Raw genomic sequence first — 21955 nt, 5'->3', positions numbered from 1 at the left:
AAGGATAAAGAATAGAAACAAGTGCAGTACAGAAAAGCAGTAGAATGGCTAGCAAGCAAATGAAATAGGATCCTGCAAATGAAAACCCACTGGAAAGTGAAGACCAAAAGCAGGAAAGTGGCTGCCTTGGAACTCACTTTTTGGGCAGGCTGGCCTTGAAGACACAGAGATTTATCTGGCTCTGTATCAAGGTCTTTTGGGGGCCAGCTCCTTAGACCTCTTCAGGGTTCAGATCAGATACTACAGGAAGTGAAAGGAACTAGTATATCTGAAGGCAAAAATGAATTAGCTCGCTACGTACCGGGCCGTGCTGCTTATGGAGGCGCCGAGCTGTTGGGTATGAAGTGTAACGAAACAGACTTTACCACCTGAAACTGCTGCTTCAAGTTCACATCTGGCAAGGAACAGACCTGGAACAACCAGCAACACCAAAGAAGAGTACACAAGTTGAAGACACAACACTTGATCTGAAACAAGAAGTTTGTGCCTACTCAACAGCTTTGAAAGAGCGCGTGCCAACGCTGCTAGCAGTCTTTGTTTTCTTCAGTGCTGTACTGTGAGATTGCCCGGTGCAGCAGCAGTTGTATTCTTTATTAGCTTGATAGATCATTTCCTCTCGCTCTCTGTATTTTTTTAAATACTAGCAACTTTCATCCTTTGGAACTTGTGCTGCAAAAGAAAAGTCAGCAAATACTACTGAAAGTGCAATATTTGATTATCACTGCGAGATGAGCTTTGATCCAAACCTTCTCCACAACAATGGACACAATGGGTACCCCAATGGTATTTCAGCAGCACTGCATGAAACTGGGGTTATTGAAAACTGTTGACCTCTTATAGATTTATTCAGTGTTCCAAACGGCAAGCTAGACTTTTCTTCTACTGTTCACAATACAATGGCAACCTCCAGGACTTAAAAGTAGGAGATGATGTTGAATTTGAAGTATCATCTGACCGACGGACTGGGAAACCTATTGCTATTAAGTTGGTGAAGACAAAACCAGAAATACATCCTGAGGAACGAATGAATGGACAAGAAGTGTTTTATCTGACTTACACCTCTGAAGACGTGGAAGGGAACATTCAGCAGGAAACTGGAGATAAAATTAACTTTGCAATTGATAACAATAAACATACGGGTGCTGTAAGTACTCGTAACATTATGCTTTTGAAAAAGAAACAAGCTTGCTATCAAGGAGTAGTTTGTGCCATGAAGGAGGTGTTTGGCTTTATTGAAAGAGGTGATGTTGTAAAAGAGATATTCTTTCACTATAGTGAATTTAAGGGTAACCTAGAAACCTTACAGCCTGGAGATGATGTGGAATTCACAATCAAGGACCGAAATGGTAAAGAAGTTGCAACAGATGTCAGACTATTGCCTCAAGGAACAGTCATTTTTGAAGATATTAGCATTGAACATTTTGAAGGAACTGTAACCAAAGTTATCCCAAAAGTACCTAGTAATAACCAGAATGACCCATTGCCTGGATGAATCAAAGTTGACTTTGTGATTCCTAAGAACTTCCCTTTGGAGACAAAGACACAAAATCCAAAGTGACCCTGCTGGAAGGTGACCATGTTAGGTTTAATATTTCAACAGACCGACGTGACAAATTAGAACAAGCAGCAAACACAGAGGTCCTATCAAATACATTTCAGTTCACTAATGAAGCCAGAGAGATGGGTGTGATTGCTGCCATGAGAGATGGTTTTGGTTTCATCAAGTGTGTGGATCGTGTTGCTTGTATGTTCTTCCACTTCAGTGAAATTCTAGATGGGAACCAGCTCCACATTGCAGATGAAGTAGAGTTTACTGTGGTTCCTAATATGCTCTCTGCCCAAAGAAATCATGCTATTAGGATTAAAAAACTTCTCAAGGGCACAGTTTCATTCCATTCCCATTCAGATCATCATTTTCTGGGCACTGTAGAAAAAGAAGCCACTTTTTCCAATCCTAAAACCACAAGCCCACATAAAGGCAACGACAAGGAGGCAGAAGATGGCATTATTGCCTATGATGACTGTGGGGTGAAACTGACTATTGCTTTTCAAGCCAAGGAGGTGGAAGGATCTATTTCTCCTCAAATAGGAGATAAGGTTGAATTTAGTATTAGTGACAAACAGAGGCCTGGACAGCAGATTGCAACTTGTGTGAGACTTTTAGGTTGTAATTCTAACTCTAAATGGCTCTTGGGTTATGTGGCACCTCTGAAAGATAATTTTGGATTTATTGAAACAGCTAATCATGATAAGGAAATATTTTTCCATTATAGTGAGTTCTCTGGTGACGTTGATAGCCTAGAGCTGGGAGGTATGGTTGAATACAGCTTGTCCGAAGGCAAAGGCAATAAAGTCAGTGCTGAGAAAGTAAACAAAACTCCCTCAGTGAATGATAGGGTAGACAGAGACAGCTGGCAGCCTGGACAGTCACCTAATGTTCCTTTGTAAAGCTGGAGCATTTGTCTTCAGCCTATAGAGCTAGAGTCTCTTTGGTTACCTTTTTTAGTGTTCTGTAGAATGTCTGGTGTTTTCCTCTGCGAAGCAGGAAACTGAAGGACCATTTTGTCAAGCAAAGTTCAGTGGTCACCTTTTTTTATGGGTCTTGTATGTCCAGTTGATCAAGCAGTCCAGGCAAGAACAGTTTCTTGCCCAAATGGCTATTTTTGCCAAGGTGAAGATAAACTCCATATGAAATGTCTTTGATGCCCATCCTCCTCTCTGAAGTAAATTGGTGCTGCCAGGGGCAGACATGTCTCACTGTCCAGAAAGTCTAAATTTTAAAAATATTTTAAATGCCATATTCTGTAGACCTTTGAAGTGTTTGAAGTTTACCTGTCTATCTGAAATGTATACCTAGAAAACTTAACATGACTATAAGTTTGACTATCATAGAAGACTAATTGATCTGTATTTCTTAATTATCCATTACAATCTAAATGAGTTGCATAAACATAAAACCTTGAACAAGAGTAGAAATATACACACAGTATAACAAAATTAACTTTAAGTTTGTATCAATAGACTAAAATCTATACCAATGTAAAACATTTTAAACAAATTGTTGTTCTTTAAAAGTAAGTTCATTAATTTACCCTTTCATCCTATTATATCTATATCATATCCCCTTTTCTTCTTTAGAAAGAGATCACATTCATAATCAACCTGATTTAAATTAAAATATTGGTTTTTCTCTGTCTCACATCAGAGGGCTCTTCTGGATTGGGACATAAGAATCTTTTAACTTTTTCTTTTAGCAATATGCTTGGGTTTAGAGAAGGAGTGAGCCAATTCCATCTCCAAAGCCAGTTTGATATATTTGGGAATTTGGGCGTAGTTTCTCTTACTACTTCCTGCTGGAGGAGGGGTGCTGTATCTTATGGGGACATAAAGAAAATTTTAGGATTATGGAGTAGTCCATGAGAGTATATCTTTTGAACCAGTTGCCTTGAAACTGTTTTGGGTGTTGGATCATCTTGGCCATGGTGTCATTGGAGACCATTCAGGGCGTCTTGGCTGGTCAAATCTGATGTATCTTAATTTGGAACAAATCCACAGCCTCTGGCCTTCTGTGGAAACAAAAGCAGAGATTCTTTTCCAAAGCAACATATCCTTATATCCAAATTTTGAAGTCAAGGTGCTTTTAAAATTTACATATGTGTTTAACTCAACAGATTTTATGATCAAATATTTTTCTGCAGTTAAAAATCCCAAAGACAACACAAACCAGATTTTCTGTGTAATATCCATCTTTGTAAGACTGAAATGCCTCTGTGGCTGTTGGCTCTGCCCACCTCAGTTTTCCAAAGTTGTGTTGGTACAGTTTACTGCCAGCTCTGGATCTGGAGCCATGTGTACCATCAACTATCAGAAGCAGTTCTATCAAAGCAGTGCATAGCCCAGAAACCTTAAAAAAAAAAACAAACAAACAAACAAAAAAAACAGCAAAGGCTAATCCACCAAGCAGCAGAGTAAAGTGCCACTTGTAGACTCCTTATTCCAGCCACACTGTAGGTCAGACGCATATGCCAGGAACCCACCATAGTAGCTCAAAACAGCGGGCTGCCACTAACTTGAGAGAGATAACTAGAAAGCTGCTTTTAGCTCTATTTTAGAATCTTTTTTTTCAGGTTTTAGGTGGAAACTCTTGCCCCACGTTGGACGCCAGATATTGGTAAAATTATTAAGGCCACTCCACGTAGTTAAAAGGGAGGTTTATTTTGTGGGGTAGCTTACAAATGAAGGGATAGGTTGCAGGGTCTGGGAAAGGGATGGCGCAGTCTGGCGGTATTCTCTGGAGAACTCTGCTAGGTCTACCTCCAGCATCCAGGGTCCTGGAACCAAGAGAGGCCTCTCTTCTTGATTCTGCATCTTCAGTGTCCTCTCTCAGCCCCACCTTGTAGGTGACCATTACCGAAGCCTCAATGGGGGTTGGAACTTCCAGGCCAAGGCTGGAATGGCTACCCACTACATATGTCAGTTAGGGGTTTTGTTGGTTTAATAAAGGGATTGTTGGAGGTTTCCTCTAAGATCTATGTTTTAACTAGTACTGAGTAGTTGGGTATGTTTTTAGTACCAGGCATGATTTCCCTCTTGTTTAACAGTCCCTAACTCCAATTAGAGAACTGTTGGTTATTGGCATGGTATGTATACCACCATTGCACACTTAGGGTTATAAAGTGTCATCTTAGTCATTGTTCTGGTTCATAACCATCCTGGCTGGATAGGACTATTGGTAGCCTCCTTCATTGGGAAGATTTTATGACACTTTATGGTAGCATGAAAGCTAGTCCTCAGTGAGAAACTTTTAGGTCAGATATTTAAAATCCAAAACTGATCTGCTAGTGCTTAATTATAAAACAATAATTAGCCATTGACTTGAGGAAGTATTTATAGTGCTGGTCAATGTATGTATTCTTCCATTCTTTCTCATTTTTTGTTGTTGTTATTGTTATAATCCTGGATGAAGAAGAAAGAAAACTAAGGTAAATACCATCACTCAAATAAATGAGGCCTAGAAGATATTTAAAAAACAAACAAAACTCATTCCTCTCAACAGGTTCTCCATTCCTCTTGTCTTGAGATAAGAATAAATAGGAAATATTTGAACAAGCCATGAAATGTAGTTCAGTACAGCCTAGGATTTTATCTATATCTGCATCTATATCTATAAACATATATGTATATTTGGTTTGGGGCTTGGTTGGGACAATAAAGCTGCAGGGTTGATCTATTGTATTTATGGGTTTTAAAGAAGAATGTATTGGAAAAGAAAGAGAAAATTATTACTGATTATCACTACAATTTCTATATACCTTAGTACTATACTCACCCTCAGTTATAAATGAATTTCAGATAGAAGACATACAATTGTTTTGCTTTTAATTTCATATAAATTGCTTCACTAGCTAGTTTTAGAGTTATTTTCTTAAGTTATAGTATTTAAAATAAAATAACTTTAGATTCATATGTAGGTTACAGGAAAGAAAAGAGACTATTCTCAGCATGGAACAGAGAAACTCACACATCTACTGAATGTGAGATTTAAGGAGAATCAATAATTCACTTTAAATGGGAAGTGAGTAATTCAGCATTTAAAATTGCAACATTCTCCATATATTCCTTGGTGATATTGATGTGGGTATGAATTGGGGTGATATGTTTCCCAACGCCAAGTAGATAAATAATTTGAGTCACTAGTTTAAGTAACAAAATGATTGATGAATCTAGAGGACCTTACTATGGTGAGATGGATTTCCAAACAGAAAAGTTATATTTATGTGTTCATGTATTTGTGCATGTGTCTGTCTCTGTACTCTAACTCACTTCACTACACTCCCATGACATTTTATATGACTTCCCAGGATGTGGAATGCCATTCATTCAGCCATCTAAACATTTTGATGACATCATACGGATTATTACCAGATAAGTGTCTTAGACTAAATCATTAATAATATGATGTTGATAGAAACTGCAAAAGAAACATGGGATGTTTTTAGGAGCTGAATAGATAAAGGAAACTCCATGTAAGAGGAGGTTCATATGAAATACCTATAATGGTGAAGAGTATGTGGCTGACTCCTAAAGACATGGCCCACCTGCTGTGGGATGTTCTCTATGCTGTGAATATGTTGCTATGATTGACTGATAAATAAAATGCTGATTGACCAGTAGCCAGGCAGGAAGTATAGGTGGGACTAATAAAGAAAAGAACTGGGAAAACAGAAAGGCAAAGAGAGAGAGATGCGGTCAGCCACCATAAGGAGAAGAATGATGTAGGACACTGGTAAGCCACAAGCCACATGGCAAGATGTAAATTTATGAAAATGGGTTAAGATATAAGAACAGGTAACAAGAAGTCTGCCATGACCATACAGTTTATAAATAATATAAGCATTTGAATGATTATTTTTTAAGTGGCTACAGGACTGTGGGGGCTGGGGGGCTTAGCAGGACCCAGAGAGAAACTCTCCAGCTACACCCACCGTTCTGCAGAAAATGTTCTCTTCCGAATAGATTGAGTTGGTACATAACAAAGGTATTTTATTCATCTCTACCCTTCATGTACACATTATAGTCTTTACCCTTGATTTGTTTGCTTTCCAAGAAGTCAAATTCCTAACCTTTGAAGACTCTTAAATTTCTAAACTTGGGAATAACATTTTATAGTGTGAATTGTACCATAAGTCTTTTTTTTTTTTTTTGGTGTGGTCAATGCCTGAGTTCTCTGTTTGCTAACTGTTACAGAAAGAATGAAATCTTCTAAATTATTTTGTAAGAAATACTTACTAATTCTTGAGTTGAATGGTTTCCCAGGAGGCAGAGCACTATGCCTATATACAGAGATGAGACATATTGCTTCTGATTGTGCCTTGATCTGCAAGCTGAAGGAACAGAAGACTCTTATGGAGCTAGAGCTTCTGCGAACAGGTGAGGGTTGTGCATAAACACATGGGCTGTGTCCATGCTGTGGTTGGGTAGGAGTCCACCTATGCTATTATGAAAATAGCAGCAGTGAATACAGAGCAGATCACTGTCATGCAAAGTGGGTATTTTCTATAAAACTTCTTCTGAGTCTTGTGCTATTTGAAGAATGTTCATGACATGCATCCCTCATATCCATGCTGGATCCTATGATGTGTTTCATCCCCAGGGTCATGACCTCTGCTACTTAGATGCATTTCATTTTCACTATTTGGTGATATATCCATCAAAAATGGACTAAAATTGTCTAGTAGTAAATGTATATTAATTTTGAGGAATGCTTAGTTTTTCAGTTATGATAATAAAGATGTTCATTTTGAGAATATAAAATCTTATCAAATAAAAACATTTCACAATCTTTAACCAATGAATAAAAGTCTATTGAAAGATACAAGAATGGATTTTTAGACCCTTAATGTCTAAAAATATTTTAATGGACATTCTCTCAAAGGTGGTTCTCAGTTTAATGAGGCACTACATGGCAACACTGCTCCCAGTAAATGGCCATTTCTAAATATCATGACATTAAACCTGAATGTTCTGTGACAACTCTAAAATATATTGCATACACAAATTGAGGTAATGATCAGTAGGTATTTTTTACTAATAGACTCATTATATTGATACATAGTGTGGTAGGACATATATGCCAGATCTCCAATCTTTTTTAGTGCCAAACATTAAAATCTGACAATTCATGTAGATAATAGATAAATACATTAAAATAGAAAATTGTTAAAATCTTGTTCATTTCCTATGTCAAATTTTTCATATTAGTATATTCAATTCAGACTTGAAATTAAAAATCCAATCAATGTTTTGTGGGTGTAAATATGAGTCAGAGTTCAAAGTTCAGGATGGTCCCATAACTTTCAGATCCCCAAATGATAACTTCAGTAATCACCCTAGGTCCTATACTACTGAAGTACTGTGAGAAATAAATATTGAAAAGACCTCACTAACACCAAGAAAAAGAAAATATCTGCATTTATCATTCTACAGTGTTACACTGGAGAGAAAATAACAATAGGAAGGACTGCTGTGGTTTCAGCATACCTAGGAGACCAGGAGATTGTTTTGAAGAAGAAAGAAAGTCAAGGCCATTGTTGTCAGTCATGCAGGAGGAACCACTAGGTTAATAGTGGCCTGCTCCATAGAGAATATTAGAATCCTTTTCCATAAGGCAATACTAGCAATTCAGACAAAGAAAACCTAAGAAAGACATTCAGCTGCTGCACATATAGATTTCCCCCTCAGGAAAAAGTGGCCATTTCTGAGCCATTTCCAGAGGAGTCTTGCCTGTCCTGACAGGGTCGTGCTCCAACCCTTGACCTATTATATTACTGGGCCACGTTTCTCCACCCCACCTGCTTTGTTGTTGCCCTACATTCACTCATATTTTACCCACTGGAATATTCCTGTCTCGTGTGTACTCCTCACTTCAGCGCCATTGTCTCAGAGCACATCTTTACTTCATAAATTAGTATAGCTACTAGAAGTAGGAAGGCCCAGTCAAAACTCCAGACTCTGTACAGAAGCACTCCTGGCCTCCTGCTGCTTCACAATCTCCTGTGCCCCAGACAACTTTGCTACTGTCACACAAGTCCTATTACAGTATCTTTTCAACTGGTTCCTGGGTTTTGAGACTTAGCTAAGTGGTTACTCTATAGATGCCTCCCTACAGACACTGAATCCACTAATGTGATCTGGGGAATATCAGTAGAAAGATGCAGATAAATTCAGGACACTTAGAGGTGAAGTCATTAAGCACTTTTTTGCTGTTGAGGAATAAAGGACTTAAAAGATAGTTGAAGTATATTTGTTTTATGTCTAACTTGTTAAGAAAGTAAATGTCATGCTGTTTGAAGGACAAAGGTGGTTAAATAAAAACTAGATAACAAGTTTAAAGAGTCATTTAATTATAACCTATCACTTAAAGAAAGGAATAAGTTCTTAAAAAGCAGTGATAGGCTATTTCACACTGTGTAAAATCACAGAGTGTGAAAACCTCCAAGTCATAGTGTATGGTAGGTATTCAGAGTATACATTACATGCATACAGTACTTCAGTAAATGCAATGTTTAATATTCATATGACCACATTAGTTGAGAATGGATTATATGGTCTTATCCCCAAATAACTGGTTTGAGCTGGTCTTTATTTGAGAAGGTCTATCATTGATTCTTTCAGATTGTCATAACTTGAGGCCAACTTTGCTTTTTGTCTTTGGGATTGACTTGCTCAATAAATGTTTATTGTGTGCTAGGTTTTTTTTCTCCATTTTTGCCATGATAACATGGCATGTTAATCAGAAAAAAAAGTGGATAAAGAGATTTCTAGTGGTAGCAAAAGGACTGGGCTGTGACTGTTATTTTCTTACACTGCTCTGAACTAAGGATTATGAGGTCTGAGCCCTCCTTTTGGACAACTATCTCTAATCTAAGCATTAGTTACTGAATCCACACCATCTTCTCTGGTTGTTAAAGTCGTGAACATTTTTAATGAATCACAGTGAATATGAAAATTAAAAACATTTATATGATTACAATGGAAATAATGGCGTGAGCTGTATTACATAAAGGAAACAAAATAAATCCCAATGAACTATTCATGAAACTGAATCAACTATGCTCTATGCATGACTTTAATCTGGTTGACACTACAAGCTGCTAGGATTTGTCAGAGAAAGCTCTGTTCAGAGCTATCCCATCCAACTACACTATTTTCATGCCACTCACAAGTACAGTCCCTTTCTATGTGCACATAGAAAGAGAAGACATTGAGACTGTAGATAGCAAAAATCTAAATACTTTGACCATGCAAAGCTTTTTAGGACAACACTCTCCTTTATATTCCATTGAACTCATCCTCCCTAGATTTTATGTAATACAAAGGAGTATTGGTTACCCAAACATGCCTAAGTTTATAACTAATCAATCAACATTACTTTAGGCACATTATGAAGTTCTGAGAATATTGAAAAATAGACAAGTAACAAAACAAAACAAACATGAAATCCTGACATTGTAATTGAGAAAAAATTGAATTCAATTGAGAATCATTACTGGAACAACCTATGCGATCTGTTGAGGAAATTAAGTATCCTCATATTTGTTCAGTAAGGAACATTCAGATTTTCTTTTTCTCTTTTTCAGAAAAGGGAAGTGTGGTAGTTTATAAGAATGAGCTCTAAAACAAGACTTAAATGTCTGAATGCTTAGAGAGTGGCCCTATTTGAAAAGATTAGGAGTGGTCTCCTTCTTGGAGTGTGGCCGTGTTTGGACAGGTTTGGCATTGTCGGGTGTGTGTCACTGAGGGTGGGCTTTGAGGTTTTGAGTTCCCAAGCCAGGCCCAGAAGCTCTGTTTCTTCTTGCTGCCTTTGGATCTGGATGTAGAATTCTTAGCTTCCATATCTGCCTGATGCTGCCCATGCTCCTTGCCATGAGGATAATGGACTCCACCTCTGAACCTCTAAAGCAACACTCAAATGCTTTCTTTTTATGAGACTTGCCATGGTCATGGTGTCACTTCACTGCAATAGAACATAGACTAATATAGGAAACCTTAGTCATTTTCTTCTTGGTGTTCACATTGTAAAGGCATTTGAGCCCAACTGAAGGAAGTCTTGAAATAGACAAATGGGCCATGAAATTGCTACTTCCAGGTTGATCACAGCAGTATCCTTGTGTTAAGTGAATAAACTAGAAAATGTGTTTACAATCTATATTGTCATATTCTTATACTAGCTACATTTTTCATTTAGGATGTAATCTGAAATTAAATGTGGATATGTGACAAGATTTTCTTAAGTGTTCAGAGCTCAAAAAAGGAATATGAAATAGACCCTATCCTTAAAGAATTTTTTCTTTAGAATCATTTTCTTATCTTGGCTCAGTATCAGCTCTCACTTAGACTTGTAGATGAACTGTCTTGCCTTCTCTCTGTCTTTATCTCTTTGTTTCTTGGTGTGTTTTTCTGTGTGTCTTTTTCAGTCTCTCTTTGTCTCTGTTTGTCTGTCTGTCTCTCTGATCAATTATCCACATTTCCAAGGATGGTTTTCTAAGGTATTAATCTAAAGTTATTTAGTGTTTTTGCATACCATAGTGGATAAAACTTTAAGTTCTTTAAGATGACATAAATTTTTCTTAATATTTTTTATGGTCATTCAACATGTTCTGAAGCCATACCAAGCTCTTAATTATTTTTTATAAATCTAACTAACCTCTTCATTTTCTGCCATTTATGGGGATTAGAAATGAGCAAGGGCATCATAGGTTTATGTTTTATAAACATAATGTTTATGTTTATGGTTGATTGAATGTGCAGGTGATCACTTGATATGGTGGAGCTTTGAAGGTCATATTCAGTGACTGATCTTCAGTTTGACAGCAATGTTGTGCTGATGTTGGTTTTATGTCTGTTTTATCTAACTTGTGCCAACTTGCTTAAAAGACTGTGTCAGGACTGTAGCAGAAATTAAACCATGGTTTATAGGCAAGTAGAAAAATTATTTAAGAACATGATGTGATGAAAAAGATACACAGAAATGTATCCTGTCTCTGTATGCTTATAAAAGCAGTAAACTTGAGTTTAAGGTAATATGCCTGAGAATTGAAACACAAGAAAGTAAAAAGCATTCAAATTATTTAAAAATTACAGACCATTAAATTTATTTAACATAGCAATATATGATTTAGCCAATGGAAGTGGTGTGATCTTATAGCTTCTAAAAAGGTCCAGGAGACTTAAAACAGACTAAAGACTTCATTTGATCATTGTATGATGAGAAAATTAATAAGCATAATATAGCAAGAATGTTTACTACTGAGTGGCTGATGTAAGTATGTCTTTAAGGTCCTCAAAAGTCCACATGTTAAAGGCTTAGCCCTAGTGTGTAATGTATTAGGAGATAATAAAATCTTTATTTGAAAGTCTTTAGGCTTGTTTTTGTTAGAGTTCTTTAGAGGAATTGGAAGTGATTATAACATGATATAACATTTGTGAAAGAGGGGATTTATTGCATTAACATTCATAGTAAATACCCAATAATGGCTACCTGCACATTAGAAGTGCAGAAAAGCCAATATCTTCTCAGTCCACAAAGTTGAAAACCTCAGTAGTCCAAGTCTGACCCTGAAGTCTACACAGCTCTCTGAAAGTTTGCTGACTTTGTGATGACATTGAAATCTTGAAGAAGCTGGCACTAAGTATCTATGGGCAATGGCAGCCATGGACAGAGAGTTGGAACTGAGTGACCATGGGCAATGGAGGCCATGGGCTGACAGTAGGGACTGAGTATCCATGGGCAATGGCAGTCATGGGCTGAGAGTTGGGACTGAGTGTCTAGGACAAAGACAGCCATGGCAGAGAGCTGGCACTGAGTGACCATGGACAATGGCAGCAACTGTAGACATTTGGCATTGAATGTTCAATAGTAGATGGTAACAATAGTAGACATACTTGTTTGGGAATCATGGAGCTTGCTTGGATGCACTGGTCTTCTGTTCTTCTAACTTCTTCCATCGTGGCTCCTAGCCTAATGGAAGGTACACCAACATTCAGATTGGAATTTCCCCCTTCAGTTATTCTACCACATGTCAATCATCTTTGCAAATATCTCCCATTCAGTGTTGAAGGTCACTAGACTGAGGCACCCCCCAAACCAGTCAAGAGACAAGACTATCATAGAGTCATTCAAGGTGTATCTCAGAAAGTAATTATGGGGTTGTGGCCCCATCTCCACTCTTATTTTTCTTCTTGACCCCCTCACATGCCCCCTCATGGTATTCTGCTTCCCCAAGGGCCCAAAGCAAAAGGACTGATTTATGCCTAAAATGGTGAGGCAAGATAATACTGTTCCCTTCACAAGTTTTATCTCAAGTGTTTCATTGTAGCAGCAGAAAGTTAAAGCACTGTGACATTATTTTCCCATTCTAAAAATAAATGGAAAGCCTGAATAGAGAGTGCTGGGGGATGTTCTGTATGTCAAATATGTTGCTTTGATTGGTTAAAATAAAGTGCTGATTTGCCAGTAGCCAGACAGGAAGGATAGGGTAGGTGGGACAAGGAGGAGGAGAATTGTGGGAAATGGAAGGCTGGGGGGGGGGACGGACACTGACAGCCACTGCCATGACAAGAAAGATGTAAGGTACCGGTAAGCTACGAGCCAAGTGGCAAAGTATAGATTAATAAAAATGGGTTAATTTAAGATAGAAGAAGTAGATAACAAGAAGCCTGTCACGGCCATACAGTTTATAAGTAATATAAGCATCTGAATGATTATTTTATATGTGGGTGGTGAGACCATGGGGGTTTGGTGGCACCTGGAGAGAATCTCTCCAACTACAAGAGAGTTGTTATAAAACATTGTTTTTTATAAATTTTATTTTATCAATTAATGGTTGGGTACTATGGGAGACCAAACAAAAATATTTTATGCTTCATTTTCTGGTGCTATTTATTTTCCCAGTGTCTAGGATAACAATATAAAATTGAAACAAAAACTAGAAATGTTTTTCTGTAAGTTTAAGTATTAGGAACTTAAAATCATTGTATTCAAGAGAAAAAAGACTTTTAAGATAAATATTCAATTTTATGTTTAAGATTATAGTTACATGCAGCTTAAATTTGCTGGAGGAAGATTTATTTTAATGTTTCTAATTTGCTTTCATGGTCCTCTCTGTTCTCTATTTAAAACATATATGCTATATTCAAGCTATGTTTATATTTGTAAACATCTAGGATGCAAAAACTTGGAATTTTGGTCCTGTTTGCAGGAAATAAAAACTTTATGTGAGAGCAAGAATTATTTTGAGGGTAGAAATAAATAAGCATGTGCAGAGTGAAATGGTCAGTATAAGGAAATATTTGATCCAGAAATACTTCACACATGAAATGTCAAGGGGACTGTGATGCTATGATGTTATACTCAAGGTTTAATGTCTTAAAAGCACCTGTTGAGAGTTTGATTTTGAAAGGCATACTGACTTTTACAAGTCATGTTATTGTATCATGTAATTAATTATGGTATTTGGTTGCTTAAATCATGAACACTTCCAAGTAGAATGAGAAGTTTTGAGAGATGACTTAATATTCCATCTATCTCTATTAATAAAGTGTCATTGCTTCAACAGACAGCCCGACCTTGTCATCCCAAGCTGGTTATGGTGCCAGCTGCTTCGTAAATCATAAACTCAGGGCCATCTAATGAAGGCTCTGTTCTCAAACTGGAGAATTATGTCCTGTCCTACTTTTCATGAAGATCCACTTCATCTACCTTCACAAACATAAAGTAATAATCCATCTCAAAGTAATAAGAAGCTGAATTAAAAGAGATTTCTCAATTTAAATTTTATATTAATTATTAATTAAATAATAATAAAGTATATGTACTTTAAATTGCATTTATATTGTAGTTCCATAACTGAGTAGTTTATAAAAATTAAAATATGCTGTTCTATTAATTGAGTCATTAGATATTATGTACAGTAATCTTCAATTCACGCTTATCATAAAATGTGCACTCTGAGTTAAAGATGTAATTAAAAAGCCAGGCGTTGGTGGTGCCTTTAATCCCAGCACTCGGGAGGCAGAGCCAGGGGGATGTCTGTGAGTTCAAGGCCAGCCTGGTCTACAAAGCGAGTTCCAGGAAAGGTGCAAAACTGCACAGAGAAACCCTGTCTCAAAAAACAAACAAACAAAAAAGATGTAATTAAAACATTCTATTCTATAGCTCAAGAAGAAATACACTTCTGTTTCAAATATTCAGCTTTAAGACACAGGCAAATGAATATATGGCATAAAGTACATGTCACCGCTCATCAAGATCAATAAACTAGTCAGGCTAAAGAACATTTTGAATTAATATTTTTTGTTTCTGCAGTGTTTGTGCTAAATGGAAGTGAATTTCTCTTTTGGGTTTGAAGAAAGAGTCACTACTATTGGTGGAATTATTAAGGCCACTTCCCGTAGTTAAAAGGGAGGTTTATTTTGTGGGGTAACTTACAAATGAAGGGATAGGTTGTAGGGTCTGGCAAAGGTATGGCACAGTCTGGCGGTGTTCTCTGGAGAATTCTGCTCAGTCTACCTCCTGCATCCAGTGTCTCAGATCCAAGAGAGACCTCTCCTCTCAATCCTGGGTTTTCTGCTTCCTCTCTCAGCCCCACCTTATGGGCGTGACCATTACCGAAGCCTCAATGGGGGTTGGAACTTCCAGGCCAGTGCTGCGATGGCTACCCACTACATCTCCCCCTTTTGTCTAAATAAGAAGTTTCTAACCTAATACAAGACTATATACAAAGAAATGGTTATCAAATATTGTCCAGGAGTAATGACAGATAATAACCTAGATAAGTTGGAATTACAATAAATGCAAACAATATCAAGCAAAAAACACATACTAAAATCCAGGGAAGTCTAGAGTGTTGGTAGGTGGCATATTATAAAGATCATTCCAAAAGGTGTCCTATCCTAAAGAACCTGAGTCTAATACTTAATATATTTTATCTAAGATATTATATATGTATATATACTAAGGTGTAACTATAACTGCTAGTCTTCAACCTCATCAAAGACCTGAGAAGGAATATAATAATACCTGAGAAATGGGAGAAAGACGCAAGCAACTTTCAGGAGTCTTGCAAGAGTAGACAGAGACAGCTGGCAGCCTGGACAGTCACCTAATGTTTCTCAGCATCATTGGCGCATTCAAATTGGCTACAGGCCTAGAGTATCTGACAGACCATTTTCAGAAGCAGGAATTCTGAAAAACCATCTCACCCTGTCTTGGCAAAGCACAGTGGTCGTTTTCCTTGTGTCCCGCTTGTCCAGAAAGGACAGCATTTGTACTGTCAGCAGTTGAGGCAAGGGCAGTTCTTTGCCCAGTAGGCCATTTTGTGCCAAGAAGACAAACTTCCAAATGGAAATGTCTTAGAAGCCCAACATTCTATCGGGATCAAATTGGTGCTGCTAGGAGCAATTGTGCCTCTCAAGTGAACAGAACTCTAAGTTATTTAAATGCCATATTCTCTAGGTCCATGAAGTGTTTGAAGATTACCTGTCCATCTGACCTATGTATATAAATCTGGATAACCTAACTAACATAATTATAGAGATGACAAGCATAGGTGACAATAAATCTATGTCTTATCTACCTAAACTAAGGCTTCCTATAAGTAAGGGAAACAGTCTGTAAGCAAAAATACAGTAAAGGGACAATGACTTTAAATTGTGACAATACCCAAAGTATGTTTAACAGAGGTAGGAATGTATAGTGCAATATTCAATATGATAATAATCCTAAATATATATGAGTGTACAGAATATCTTAAACAGAAGTAGAACATACATACAGTATGACAGATATAAATTTACATTTGTATCAATATACAAATATTTCAAATAAGAGTAAAAATATGTATACAATATAACAATCATAGTTCTGTATTTGTATCAATATACAAATTATCTTAAATAGGAATATAAAAAGTTTATATTTGTATCAATATATAAGAATTCATAACCGCAAATTATCTAAGGCTGCTATATTACTAAATTTATTTACTAATGCATATGATAGTCTACCATAATATCTTATACCTATCCATTTCATTTCTTCTTTTCCCTTTTTTTTGAGACATATTTTCTTTCCTTAAGGAGATTACTGAGTTTAACAGTTTCTTCCACCCCCAACCTTAGAACCATTATCCATAACCCTGAGAAATATGAAACCTTAGGGAGAAGGGGCGTCGTTTTCTTAGAATTGCTTCCTGCTGTTTAGGGGGCGATGGTATCTCTGTTGGGTATTGTGAGAAAGCTCAGATAGTTAAATCTCAGTTAGACTAAATGTAGATTCTGCAGCAACTCAGAGTAATGGATAAGATTGTCTGAAATTCTGGCAAGAAGTGTAGTATGATGATGATTACCATGGCATTATTCTGGATTGGGTAGAGTTGTTGTTGTTGGGGCCCCATCTTCCTTCTGGAGACTTCAGAGATTGCTATTGGAAAAACTTATTTTTTTTATCAGAATGGAAGGTTTGGATTTAAAGATGTCATGACATGTAAGAAAGGATTCCAAGAAATCAAGAGTAAGCATGGAGAGAATTAGAATCTTGAAGACAATGGTCCCTTATAATTGGTTTCCTTCTGTCACACATCAGAGGGCTCTTCTGATATGGGACTGAAGAATCTCTCAACCTTTTCTTTTATCAATATGCTTGGGTTTAGAGAAGGAGTGAGCCAATTCCATCTCCAAAGCCAGCTTGGTTTATAATTGAATTGGAACCACAACTATTCTAGATTGATAGAGATATAGATGTTAGACAGTGATATCTTACCCTGTGTAGACTGGTACAAATAGATTCTTTCTTTCTGATGTAAACATCCAGATATCCAAGGCCTTATGATTTCTGGAAGATAGGTATTTCCATTATCCTGGAAAGACAAAAACAGAACCCTACCCCAACTTTTGATTGTTAAATTTTTCTTACAACCTGAAGAGATATCACATTGGTGGATGACCTTTTATTTCTCCTCATCAAGGGGTTTTTCCTGTTCAAATCAAATTTTTATTAATTTTCTTGTTATCCATAGGTTTTCTTCTCCTGTGGAAACAAAAGCAAAACCCCTTCCCCAATGTAGGACATATCCAGGTTTCCATTCTGAGGTCAACAGATCTTTTAAATAAACCAGTTGGTTTAGCTCAGGAGTTTTGTCTGTCGTCCAATGTCTCTCCACAGCTGTTGTTCCTTTCTCATCAGCATTGAGAAAATTCAAGGTTAATAAAGCACTATGTAATCTATTTCTAGGAGTCATTGTTACCTGTTGTGGTTTATTTAGTATATCCTTTAAAGTTCAATTGGATCTTTCTGTGACTGCTTGGGCTGTGGGATTGTGTGGTATACCTGTAACATGCTTTATGTTGTAATAAGCAAAGAACTGTCTCATTTTATTGGAGACATATACTGGGGTATTTTCCGTCTTAATTTGTACAGGTATTGTGATGATGGCCATAACTTCTAATATGTGTGTAATTACAGAATCAGCCTTTTCAGAACTCATAGGAGTTGCCCACTGAAATCCTGAATAGGTGTCAATGGTATGGTGCACGTACTTTAATCTTCCAGATAATTTCCTCAGTTATGATAAAAGATAAGTTAGATATACAACTTTAAACTCACAAATATAAGATAGATATGATATTTTCTTTAATATTGTAACTATAATTCTTGCTTGATAATTGTTTTGTTATCTGTAATTTTACTATGTAAAAGTTAACCCTCCTTTTTTAACAAAAAAGAAAAAGGGAAGTGCTGTGGATATCACTCTGTATAAATAAAGTTCTGATTGGCCAGTAGCTAGGCAGGAAGGATAGGGTAGGTGGGACAAGGAAGAGGAGAAGGCTGGGAACAGGAAGGCTGAGAGGAGACACTGCCAGCTGCTGCCAGGAGAAGCAACATGTAAAGACAATGATAAGCCACAAGCCACGTGACAAAGTATAGACCAACGTAAATGGGTTAATTTAAGAGTAAGAGCTAGACATTGGTAGGCCTGAGCTAATGGCCAAGCAGTTTAAATAATATAAGTGTCTGTATGATTATTTTATACATGGGTTGTGGGACCGCGGGGGCTTGGTGGAACCTGGAGAGAAGCTCTCCAACTACACACTACCTATAGGGTTTAGAAAATGAAACTAGTATATTAACTGTCTTACAATGTCACAGGATAATAAAAATGACGTGTTCTCAGTATTTGCATTCACAACTTTGGATCTTCTTCACCCAAACAGCCATAAGTAAGAAGAAATAGAAAAATAATTATAAGTGTAAGAGATCATTAAAAGTACGTATATAGATGACTTTTCAATGTATTAGTATTTGGCAGTATTAATTCATTTTATCTGCTGAAGGAATAGAGATCTTAGTCCCAGAGATACTAATGTGATTCAAATATAGTCTTCTAAAATTTAGGTGTTGAAAATTTAATCTCTAAAATACAGATAGAGACAAGACCTTTAGAGTTAATTAAGATTAAAGAGGTCATGGCAGTGGAACATGTGGTGGTATTTGTAGTTTTGTAAGAAGAGAAAAGAGACATTTGAGCCATCTCCCTGTGTGATGTCTACTACCATGATATGATGCAGCAAAAAGTTCTGGACCAGATGCCAAGTAGATGCTTGTAACATGTTTTTGGACTCCCCAACTTGCAGAGCCACCAGCTAAATAAACTTTAGTTTGTTATAAAATATCACAACTGTGTGTGACAGCACCATAAATGGACTACCATAGGTACAAAGCTAAAGATTCTCTTCTTGGGTAGCTCTATAAGTAGGTGTGGCCATAGGAGCATTTCCTGTCCAAACAGGAAGCAATGTATGTGATTTAAGGGAAACAGAACTTTTTTTCTTTCTTTGCTGTCAGTTTGTATGAATAGGAAGATGATGGTAAGTTGAGACAGCTCCCCCAGAGTCTGAGCAAGAATCTACATGGATAGGGTGCAGAGCAATAAGATACTAAGGGTCTGGTCAGCTGATTTTGTGGGGTAGATTGTCTTAATGGACTGTTCTCAAGTATCACCTCTTGCTGGGGTCATTGCTAATATTTCCAATTTTAGAACAGTCACAGAAAATAATACAACACAGAGTATAAATTAGGAAAATCCACAAAACTTAAACTGGAAAAAGGGATGATTTTAGAATCTAAAGGAATTGTCTGATTTGAACATATACATAGCAAATACACTATCCAACAGAACTTTCTATAATGGTAAATATATTTCTGTGGTCTAATTCAATAGCCAGAGACATGAACAGATATCCAGATGTTGAATAATAGAAAATAGGTAATGTTTGAGGATTTTAAGTTTCAGTAAAATTAGAAATAGTCAAAATGTAAATCAATACACATTATAAAGTGGCTTCCATACTGGGCTGCATACCTAGAGTAATACATGTGTTCATTGTTTTGTAATAAAACCCATAAGTTATCTTTGCTAGCCACAGAAATGTTGGAAATTAAAATACTTTTCAGAGAAGATGACTAAAATATGTATATTTGCTAGTTAAAAGACTACAAGCTTTCGTTTCTTTAGTTTGTACCACACTTAAATTTTGGACATTAAATTTACCCAAAGTCTGTGGTGTGTGTGTGTGTGTGTGTGTGTGTGTGTGTGTGTGTGTGTGTGCGTTCCTAAGTGATTCTCATTCAGAAGCATCTAAGAATCATATGCTTTCAAACCTCTTGAGACTCAAAGAATCTCATTTTATTTTCATATTTTTAAATAATGACATTTACATCCTTCCAATCATTGAGAATGCCTCTACATGTATATAAGAAATTAAATGGAGAGTGAGTTTAAAAATAGTTTCTAAAATCTACTAACTCCTGAATTGGCACAATTATGAGATTGTTTGTTTGTTTGTTTGTTTGGTTTTGGTTCTGTTTAAATGTACAACTCTGTGTCACTTGTATTATTTTTCCAGGATCATATACAAAGAAACTGAGATCAGAGCTGTGCTCAGACAGCATGACCCAATGAGCTTCAGACCACCAGGCAACAGAAGCTCTGCTAGGAGGTGGGGAGAATGATGGACAGAAGTGGGGAGGGACGTGCTAGCAAACGAAAAGACAGGAATACCTTTTTTTGCAATGTTTATTCAAGACCAGGTTAAAGTGCAGTCTTGCCTGATGAGATGGTTCTGCATTCCAGGCATTCAGAGGCCTGAAATAGACAGCCAGGCACATGTCAGACAAGGTCTGATGTGGGCTCTGAAGTCAGACATTTTTATTAACCAAACTCCTGGGAGACTGAGAATACCTCAACCTCTGAGGTTGGCAACAACAATTTGTGAAGACTTGTGGGGACTCCTGATTAAACAGACAAGGAATGATGAGCACTTGGAATGGGAAATTGCTTATCAGAAGCAAGCAGAAGAGCAGGCACAGGAGACAGAGGCTTGTCTAAATAGCCTGACACAGACCCTGGCAAGCAAACTACACCTGGGAACAGAACAGCAGCTCTTCACATGGTGGAGGCCCCGATGTCAGCGACTGTAGTCTTTGTCTTTTCCAGTTGCCTGAAGAATGCTTGCTTTTCATTTTCCAGGAAAATAAATCAGCTTTGCATTGTAAAAACAGAGGGGAAGAAGAAGGGGGATGATGAAATAAAGGGGGAGGGGTGAAAAATAAGAGCAGAGAGGGGCAGAAGGAAAAAGTCAAAGAATGGGGGAGAAGGTAAAGGAGAGGGGAAAACCAGAGAAAGAAAAAGGAAAATGGAAAAAAGAAAGAATGAAAGAAACAAGATGGGATTTTAAAACTTTTGTTCAAGTCCAGTCACTGTTACATGATAGAAACAGGAACTAAAACTGAACAGTCCTGTTCCTCCTATACTTGCAGTATGCTTAACTGCCCTAGTTTTAATTCTTTTTTATCAGAAATTGTAGGCATCTCAAGCTCATGGTATTCTTGCCCCAGTCTTCTTGGTGCTAGATTTTAGATGTATACTGCCATGCCTGGGTACTACAGTTTTTTAGTGATTGTTTTTACCTGTCCCTTTTTTATAGAAAAAAAAATCTTGCTTTAGTTCTGACAGCTTTGGCCTGGAGGATTACAATATTCTTGTAATACGATTAACTGTGTTCCTATGTCCAGTTGGTTTCATTTTCAGTTCTAAGTATTTCAATTGTAATACACAGTACAAAAAGAGTAAGTGTACAGAAAAAAAAACAGTGCATCTTGAATATCACAAACAAATGTCCATGTAACCAACTCACAGGTCTGTCAATAGAGTGCTGGATGACAACTGCCTCCTCCCTTGAAAACAGAAACAACAAGGCTGCTTTTGTATATGACAAAAATGATCACACCTATATTCTCCAGTAATTGCATAATATAAATCAATAAAAATTTTAATTATTTTGAAGTGCATCAAGTTTGAACAATGTGAGTATCTCCTTTGTTCTTTGTTATCTATGT

At 37.0% G+C, this 21955-nt stretch overlaps 1 protein-coding gene across 1 annotated transcript; it reads left to right on the top strand.

The window, feature by feature from the left end:
- The first annotated feature begins 640 nt into the window (after positions 1-640).
- Positions 641-21037, top strand: LOC118580067 (cold shock domain-containing protein E1-like). Its single transcript, XM_036181877.1, is given in 5 exon segments — positions 641-816; positions 819-1514; positions 1517-2397; positions 6885-6930; positions 20691-21037. Coding segments are annotated over 5 exon segments (2058 nt in total). The 5' UTR covers positions 641-728.
- The last annotated feature ends 918 nt before the right edge of the window (positions 21038-21955 follow it).

This window comes from Onychomys torridus, chromosome 3 (assembly GCF_903995425.1).
Source record: "Onychomys torridus chromosome 3, mOncTor1.1, whole genome shotgun sequence".
Taxonomy (NCBI): Eukaryota; Metazoa; Chordata; class Mammalia; order Rodentia; family Cricetidae; genus Onychomys; species Onychomys torridus.
Note: the sequence above shows the minus strand (reverse complement) of the source record. Positions and strands in the feature narration are given on the sequence as shown.